At 63.2% G+C, this 8,690-nt stretch overlaps 1 protein-coding gene across 1 annotated transcript in view; it reads right to left on the reverse strand.

The window, feature by feature from the left end:
* Nucleotides 1-4,905: 4,905 nt before the first annotated feature.
* Nucleotides 4,906-8,690, reverse strand: part of LOC102453809 (dehydrogenase/reductase SDR family member 4-like) — a 5,206-nt gene continuing 1,421 nt past the window's right edge. The window contains exons 3-9 of the mRNA XM_075915978.2: nucleotides 8,338-8,515; nucleotides 8,035-8,136; nucleotides 7,872-7,942; nucleotides 7,628-7,679; nucleotides 6,668-6,802; nucleotides 5,241-5,296; nucleotides 4,906-5,166 (exon numbers count right to left, since the gene is read on the reverse strand). Coding sequence (XP_075772093.2) covers nucleotides 5,052-5,166; nucleotides 5,241-5,296; nucleotides 6,668-6,802; nucleotides 7,628-7,679; nucleotides 7,872-7,942; nucleotides 8,035-8,136; nucleotides 8,338-8,515 — 709 coding nt within the window. The 3' untranslated portion in view covers nucleotides 4,906-5,051. The remainder of the gene's footprint in view (nucleotides 5,167-5,240; nucleotides 5,297-6,667; nucleotides 6,803-7,627; nucleotides 7,680-7,871; nucleotides 7,943-8,034; nucleotides 8,137-8,337; nucleotides 8,516-8,690) is intronic.

An 8,690-nucleotide genomic window follows, 5' to 3' on the forward strand; every position in this document is an offset into this window, starting at 1 on the left:
CCATCAATGCCCCTGTGAGGCCCCGCCCCAGTCAGGCTCCACCCCCATCAATGCCCCTGTGAGGCCCCGCCCCAGTCAGGCTCCGCCTCCATCAATGCCCCAGGGAGGCCTCGCCCCCCACTCACAGCCAAGCTGCACCTGGCCTGGCCCCGGCGGTGGGTGTGAACGTTGCGGGGGCCCAGGCTCTGGTGAGGCCCAGCGGGGCCCTTTTCCCATGGGGGGGGCAGGGTCAGTGTGGCCCGGTGCCCCCCCGACTTGCCCCCCACCCTGCAGCCACCAACCACCCCCTGACCCCCAACCAGCTCCTGTGCACCCCACAAGTCACCCCCAAGCCCAGGGGAGACCAGCACAACGGAGCCAGCCCTGTGGGGAGAGAATGAGCCAGAAAGTGCTCCCTGGGGGTCCCCCGCCCCCCTTCCTTCCCCCTGGACTCCCCGCAGCTCCCACGGCCATGTGGGACCCCCCCGTGATGCTCCATGCCCGGGGGGGGCGGAGATTGGGGGCCGGGCCCTGCCATCCCAGAGCGGGGGAGAGACCCCAGGGGTCCTGGCTCCCTGCTCTAACCACTCGTCCCCACAGCCCGTGGGCCGGGACAAGGACCCAGGGGTCTGGGCTCACCGTGGCCACCAGCCGCTCCCGATCCTCCGCGCTGCCCACGTGACACACGGTGCCGGAGACGCTCAGGTCCTGGGCCCGGAGCTCGGCCACGGCCCGATCCCGGGGGACAGTGGGGGCGGGAGTGGGGGGCACTGGCAGGGCTGTGGGAGGGGTGGGGGTCACACCCCTTGATAGATGCTGTCACAAGAGTCGCCTTGTCAGCCAGGACCCCCCCGGCCGTGTCCATGGCCCGCAGTGACCCCATGCGGGTGGATCCCAGCGCCCGGCCCCACATGCGGCCTCCGGACTCTGCCTGGGTTACCTGGATTTAAGTAATAGGCTCCCCCCCCTTGCTTTGTGAGCTGTGCCCCCCCCACCCCGGGCTGGGGCCGCCTCTGCTACCCTTGGGCGTGGGGGGAGATAAAGTATTGAAATACTGAATGGGCACCTGAAAGCTGTTTGTGTGTTTCTGTGCGTGTGTGTGTTTCAGAGGGTGCGTGTGTGTGTGTTTCTGTGTGTGTGTTTCAGAGGGTGCGTGTGTGTGTGTTTCTGTGCGTGTGTTTCAGAGGGTGTGTGTGTGTGTGTTTCTGTGTGTGTGTTTCAGAGGGTGCGTGTGTGTGTGTTTCTGTGTGTGTGTTTCAGAGGGTGCGTGTGTGTGTGTTTCTGTGCGTGTGTTTCAGAGGGTGTGTGTGTGTGTGTTTCTGTGTGTGTGTTTCAGAGGGTGCGTGTGTGTGTGTTTCTGTGTGTGTGTTTCAGAGGGTGCGTGTGTGTGTGTTTCTGTGCGTGTGTTTCAGAGGGTGTGTGTGTGTGTGTTTCAGAGGGTGTGTGTGTGTGTGTTTCAGAGGGTGCGTGTGTGTGTTTCTGTGTGTGTGTTTCAGAGGGTGTGTGTGTGTGTGTTTCAGAGGGTGTGTGTGTGTGTTTCTGTGTGTGTGTTTCAGAGGGTGTGTGTGTGTGTGTTTCAGAGGGTGTGTGTGTGTGTGTTTCAGAGGGTGTGTGTGTGTGTGTTTCTGTGCGTGTGTTTCAGAGGGTGTGTGTGTGTGCGTGTTTCAGAGGGTGCGTGTGTGTGTGTTTCAGAGGGTGCGTGTGTGTGTGTTTCTGTGCGTGTGTTTCAGAGCGTATGTTTCAGAGGGCGTGTGTGTGCGTTTCAGAGGGTGTGTGTGCGTGTTTCAGAGGGTGTGTGTGTGTGTGTTTCAGAGGGTGTCTGTGTGTGTGTTTCTGTGCGTGTGTTTCAGAGCGTATGTTTCAGAGGGCGTGTGTGTGCGTGTTTCAGTGCGTGCATGTGTGTTTCAGAGCATGTGTTTCCGTGCGTGCATGTTTGTGTGTTTCTCTGTGTGTTTGTGCACACCTGTGTATCTGTTTACACATGAAGGTTTGAAGAAAATAGATTTTTCAGCAAAACAACAAGGTTGTTGGCACGCCCTGGTCCTCTCGGTGTATTTGAGAAGTGTCCGTCTGTGAGTCCGTTTATTCACAAATCCTCCTAAACCGGGGGGGGGGGGGGGGGGGGGGAAGAAAACGGCCCCTCTCAAGCCATGGCTGCCCCACGGCCCTGCGCAGGTGGGGGCGCTCGCAGCCAGGGGACACCGCGGCCCCCAGACCTGAGGGGCCCAAACCCTGGCAGACTGACCGGCTTGGGGGGGGCTCCGCCTCGCAGACCACCAGACCAGGCCCGTGGCCCCCGGCCCCAAATCCTTCCCCCCAGCCCTTGGCCCCCAACGGGCCGCCCCCCGCCAGCCCTCGGCCCTGAGCCACGTCCCCTAAAGGACTCCGGGCTGAGAAACAGGCCAGCTCTGCCCTGTCGGACATAAACCTCCGGCGCTGCATCGTCACACCCCTTTCCTTGAGAGAGTTCTCTAGAGGCAGGTTATCTGGAACCAGTCGGGAACACCACAGGAGCGCGGAGAAAGACGAGACGGAGCGCCCGTCTCCTTGGGTTTTTACCAGGTTAATCCACCAACCGAGCAAAAACCCGGAGCGGCAAGAAGAAAACCGAAAGGAGGGCAAGTCTGCAAGCGGCAGGAAAGGCTCCTTCCCGAAGCAGGCGGCGGAGAGCGTTCGTGGGGATTTAGCCAACCTCCTCCGTTGGTTTTGCGCGGGGGGCGAAGGCACCTCCAGGCGCAGGCCGGGAAAAGCGCCAACCTGGGGATCCCGGTGAGAGGGGCCAGATCCCAAGGTCTTGTTTGCCGACAGTGGCCAATGCCAGGTACCCCAGAGGGAGTGAACAGAACAGGGAATCAAACAATTCCTCCCGTCACCCATTCCCAGCTTTTGACAAAGAGGCCAGGCATACCCTCCCGACCCAGCGTGGCTAGCAGCCATCGATGGACCGAAACCTCCATGATCTAGCTCTTTATGGAACCCTGTTATGGCCTTCACCACATCCTCCGGCGAGGAGTTCCACCAGTTAACAGTGCAGCGTATGAAGAATTATTTGCTTTGGTTTCTTCTGAACCTGCAGCCTCTCCATTTCATTGGGCAACCTCTCGTTCTTGTCTTAGGAGGAGGCATAAATAGAGCCTCCTTATTTACTTTCTGCACACCACACAACAGCTGTGCTAGGAATCGGCACGGAAAGCCGGGGGCCGAGAATGAAAACGCGCCGCGGAGGGAGCTCTGCAGGGCAACCGAATTTAAAAGCGCAGGAGGGAAACGTCGCTGGAGATGCTGGCGTGTTTCAAGGAACAGAGTCGAGCCGAGTGCCACCGGATGGTGTGACGGTTTGGCCGGATCAACGGCCCAGAATACAAAGCCAAACCAAAGCAAGCGCGCTCGGCTAGCTGCAAAGAACACGCTGAGACCCGGGGCCCAGTGCAGCCGCCCCAACGTACGTCGAGATCTACGCCCTGTGTTCCTTAGCTACACCCGGCGCTTCCAGCTGCAAGCCGGATTTCCGTGGGACGGGTTTCACGCGCACCGCGGGCCGGAGGGACAGCCAACGGGCGTCGCGATACTCGCCCGCTCCACGCGCCTGGTCTCCCCCAAACGAGACGCCCCGGAACGACCGAGAAAGCAGAGGAACCGCCGCGTGAAGAATTGGGAGCCAAACCCACAAGACGCGAGCGTCGGTTGCCGGTGTGTTTATTCTGACGCAGCCGAGAGCGATTTGTTGACGGTACGGTTACCCGCGCGGCTGCGGATCGGCTCAAAGGAAGGCGTCACGGTCGCGAGGACGGGGCGTGGGAGGCTGCCTGCGGATTCACGCCAGAGACGCCGCACGGCCCGAAGAGGTGACAATCCGCCGGCCCGACGCCGTCGTGACCCAATTCTCAGAGTGAGGCAGCCGGTCACCGCGCCGTGGCCCCGACGGCAGCGGGACTCGCGGTGGGTAGGGACGACCCCCGGGACGCGATCACACATCCCCGACGGGACGGGCCGTTTTATGGGCGACCGAACTCGGCGATGGGTCAACTGGAAGAGTCGCCGTTGGTGTTTCGGGAGGGAACGGCTGGAACCCGTCCGAGCGGGTCTGGGTGGGAGGGAAAGCGGCGTTTGGCAACCGGGGAGTTGGCCTTGTAGGGGTTGGCCAAAGCCAACACGGAGAGTTCTTCCTGGTCTTCCTCCGTGTGGGGAGCCGCGCGGTCCGGCCTTCCCGGTGTCCCCGGCGGTAGCGCAGGGTAGGAAGGACTTTCCCAAAGGCCCGGGGCGGTGAACGGAGACCCAGGGCGTCGCTGCGCCGGCCCGGGACGTTCCGGGGCATCAAGAGAGGCGAGGGCGGGAGGGTCGCAGAAAAGACGATTTCCTGGCGCCGGGGGCGGGACGGTCGAGAGGGTCAAATGGCGACTCAGCGGCGCCGGGCCAAGTGTAGGTGTGCAGGGAGGGCGGGACTCTTGTTAGGCCCCGCCCCCTCGACAGATGTTTTACAATCCCTTCCCCCCATTGTAGACCCCCTGCCCTTCCCCCTTCTTCCTTACCCCCATTATAGACTCCCCCAAAGATGCAGCCAAGACCCACAATTCATCAGATCTTTGGTACATGGGGAGGGGGGGAAGGGTGGGGTCCCCGGGCCCCCCAACACTCAACCCCCTCCCCACATGGGGGCCTGTCCCCCTAAACCATCCTTCCAAACCCCCAACTCACCCTCTCCTCCCTGCCTTGATGCTGCCCCCCAAAACCTGCCCCACTTCTCCGCCTTAGGGTGTACCCCAATAAGTCCATCACCCTCCCTGCCCCCGTCCGCCCTCTGGCTGCCCCTCCTTGCCCCCATCCTCAAATCTTCTCCACTTCCTTCCTCCCCACAGATCACCCCAGCCCCCGACAATGGAGCATAAACTCCCAGCACCCCAAAATCTTGCTTCCCCCACTTCCCTCACGCCACCCCAAAATTCCTGCTGCCCAAACCCGCCTCTCTCCCAGGCCCCCAAGAGGGGACCCTAAAACCCCTTTCCCTGCGTGCCCCCCGTTAGCCATCAGCCCCCAGTCTGGGGTCAGGCCATCCCTGCGCGGGGCGGGGGGGCTCAGAGCCGGGAGGGGGCGCCCCCGGCCACCACCACGGTCTCCCCGCTGATGTAGGCGGCGTCGGGGGAGCAGAGGAAGGAGACGAGTCCGGCGCAGTCCGATGGGACCCCCAGCCTGGGGAGGAGAGACAGGGTCAGCGGGGGCGGGGAGGCGGGACGGGGAGATGGGGGGACGGGGGCTGCTGGTACCTTTGCACTCTTAGGTTCGCCATCATTTTCTCCTTCACCGCCTCGTCCTTCCACAGCTGGGGGACAAACCAGAGCTGGGGGTCAGAGCTCCACCCCCGACCTGAGGCCCCGCCCCCAGCACGAGGCTCCGCCCCCGCTGTGCCCCCTATGAGAACATAAGAGCGGCCATATTGGGTCAGATCAAAGGTCCATCCAGCCCAGTGTCCTGTCTGCCCACAGTGGCCAGCGCCAGGTGCCCCAGAGGGAGAGAACTGAACAGGGAATGATCCAGCCATCTCGCTCCTGCATCCATCTCCACCCTCCGACACACAGAGGCTGGGGACACCGTTCCTACCCAGCCTGGCTAATAGCCAGGAACAGACTTAATCGCCATGAATGTATCTAGTCTCTTTTAAACCCTGTTCTAGTCCTGGCCTTCACAGCCTCCTCCGGCGAGGAGTTCCACAGGTTAACTGTGCGCCGTGTGAAGAACAACTTCCTTTTCTTTGTATTAAACCTGCTGCCCATTTGTTTCATTGGGTGGCCCCTAGTTCTTATATTACGGGAACAAGTCAAGAACTTTTCCTTATTCACTTTCTCTAAACCCACCTCGATCCCATCCCCCCTCAGTCTCCTCTTTTCCAAGCTGAAAAGTCCCCGTCTCTTTAATCTCTCCTCACAGGGGACCCGTTCCAAACCCTTCAGCATTTTAGTTTCCCTTCTCTGAACCTTTTCCAATGCCAGTAGATCTTTTTCGAGATGAGGAGACCACATCTGTAGGCAGCATTCCAGATGTGGGTGTACCGTGGATTGATAGAAGGGCAATAAGATATTCTCCGTCTTCTTCTCTATCCCTTTTTTAATGATTCCTAACATCCTGTTTGCTTGTCTGAGGGCCGCTGCACACTGCGTGGACGTCTCCAGAGAACGACCCACGATGACTCCAAGATCTCAGTCCTGATTTGTCGTAGCCAAATTAGCCCCCATCATATTCTGTGTATATTTGGGGTTATTTTTCCCGATGTGCGTTACTTTACATTTATCCACATTACATTTCATTTGCCATTTTGCTGCCCAATCACTTAGTTTTGCGAGATCTTTTGGAAGCTCTTCACAGTCTGCTTTGGTCTTAACTATCTTGAGCAGTTTAGTGTCGTCTGCAAACGTTGCCACCTCCCTGCTCACCCCTTTCTCCAGATCATGTATGAATACGCTGACCAGGACTGACCCTTGGGGACACCCCGAGTTACCCCTCCATTCGGAAAACTGACCATTTCTTCCTACCCTTTGTCTCCTGGCTTTTCACCAGTTCTCAGTCCATGCAGGGACCTTCCTCCCTCTTACCCTGACCCAAGAGAGGCCCCGCCTCCAGGGCTGAGGACGGTCACCTGCCAGGTCCCCCCCCCCCAGCTGGCCCCGCCCCCCAGCTGGCCCCGCCCCCCACTCACAGCGGCGCTGAACTTGGTCTGGATGATGCCGGGGGCCAGGCAGTTGATGCGAATGTTGCGGGGGCCGAGCTCGGGGGCCAGGGCTTTGGTGAGGCCCAGCAGGGCCGACTTGCTGACGCTGTACGGGCCCAGGCCCTGTGGGGGGGGGAGGGTCAGTGCAGCTTGGCCCTGGAGCCCCCACCTGCGGCCTGCCCCCCCCTTCTCCAGCAGCTTCCTGGCCTCCCTCTGCCCCCCGGCCTGCTCTGCCCCCCCCTTCTCCAGGAGCTTCCTGGCCTCCCTCTGCCCCCCCCGGCATGCTCTGCCCCCCCCTTCTCCGGCAGCTTCCTGGCCTCCCTCTGCCCCCCCAGCCTGCTCTGCCCCCCCCTTCTCCGGCAGCTTCCTGGCCTCCCTCTGCCAGCTTCCTGGCCTGCTCTGCCCCCCCCCTTCTCCGGGAGCTTCCTGGCCTCCCTCTGCCCCCCCCGGCCTGCTCTGCCCCCCCCTTCTCCAGCAGCTTCCTGGCCTCCCTCTGCCCCCCCCCCGGCCTGCTCTGCCCCCCCCCTTCTCCAGGAGCTTCCTGGCCTCCCTCTGCCCCCCCCGGCATGCTCTGCCCCCCCCTTCTCCGGCAGCTTCCTGGCCTCCCTCTGCCCCCCCAGCCTGCTCTGCCCCCCCCTTCTCCGGCAGCTTCCTGGCCTCCCTCTGCCACCCTGGCCTGCTCTGCCCCCCCCCTTCTCCGGCAGCTTCCTGGCCTCCCTCTGCCCCCCCCGGCCTGCTCTGCCCCCCCCTTCTCCAGCAGCTTCCTGGCCTCCCTCTGCCCCCCCCCCCGGCCTGCTCTGCCCCCCCCCTTCTCCGGCAGCTTCCTGGCCTCCCTCTGCCCCCCCCGGCATGCTCTGCCCCCCCCTTCTCCCTCTGCCCCCCTGCCAGTCTGCCTCAGCCCCCCCTGCTCCTCCACCCGGCCCCCCCACCCGGGCCAGGGCGTCTCACCGGGAATGGGGAGAACCCCGCAATGGACGAGACCAGCACGATGGAGCCGCCCCTGCAGGGGGAGAGCGAATGAGCCAGAGAGACCTGCTCCCCCCACCCCCACGACCCCCCACCCCTCAGTCCCCCTACAGCCTCGTGTTCCCGCCCCAGGGTGCCCCCTCCCCCGGGATCCCTGCTCCCCCCTCCTCCTCCTGGGTCCTCGTCTCCCCTGGGGTCCCCCTTCCCCCACGTGCCCCCGACTCACCCCCGTTTCTCCATGTGGGGCACCACCAGGCCGACCAGCAGCGCCGTCGCCGCCACGTTCACCTGCAGGATCTGAAAGGGGGGGTTAAGGGGGGGGTCCGGCATCTGCCCCTCGGTGCCCCGGCCCCACGCTCTGCCCCCAGCCCATAGAGACCCCCCCGCACCTTGTTCCACACGTCTTCGCTGGCCTCCAGCGTGCTGCCGAAGAAGGGGTTCACGGCCGCGTTAGACACCAGGATGTCGATCCCCCCGTGACGCTCCAGAGCCTGGGGGGCATGGGGGGGGGACGGTTACCAAAGGAGATCGAGAGACCCCAGGGGTCCTGGCTCCCGGTCCCCTGCTCTACCCACTAGGCCCCGCTGCCCTCCCCAAGCCAGGGAGAGACCCCAGGGGTCCTGGCTCCCTGCGCTAACCACTGGCCCCCGCTGCCTGTGGGCCGGGACGAGGACCCAGGGGTCTGGGCTCACCGTGGCCACCAGCCGCTCCCGATCCTCCGCGCTGCCCACGTGACACACGGTGCCGGAGACGCTCAGGTCCTGGGCCCGGAGCTCGGCCACGGCCCGATCCACGTTCCCCTGCTTCCGGCTGCTCAGCACCACGTGGGCCCCGTCCTGCGCCAGGCGCCGGGCGACCGCCAGCCCGATCCTGGGGGACAGTGGGCACGGGAATAAGGGGCATCAGCAGGGCTGGGGGGCACTGGCAGGGCAGCAGCTGTGGGTCGGGAGCAAGGGGCACCAGCAGCACTGGGGGGCAGGGTTTGGGGACAGGAGTGAGGGGCACCGGCAGGGCTGTGGGGAAGGGGCTGTGGGTCGGGAGTGGG

Source organism: Pelodiscus sinensis, chromosome 30 (genome assembly GCF_052426305.1).
Source record: "Pelodiscus sinensis isolate ZL-2025 chromosome 30, ASM5242630v1, whole genome shotgun sequence".
In the NCBI taxonomy this organism is placed as follows: Eukaryota; Metazoa; Chordata; order Testudines; family Trionychidae; genus Pelodiscus; species Pelodiscus sinensis.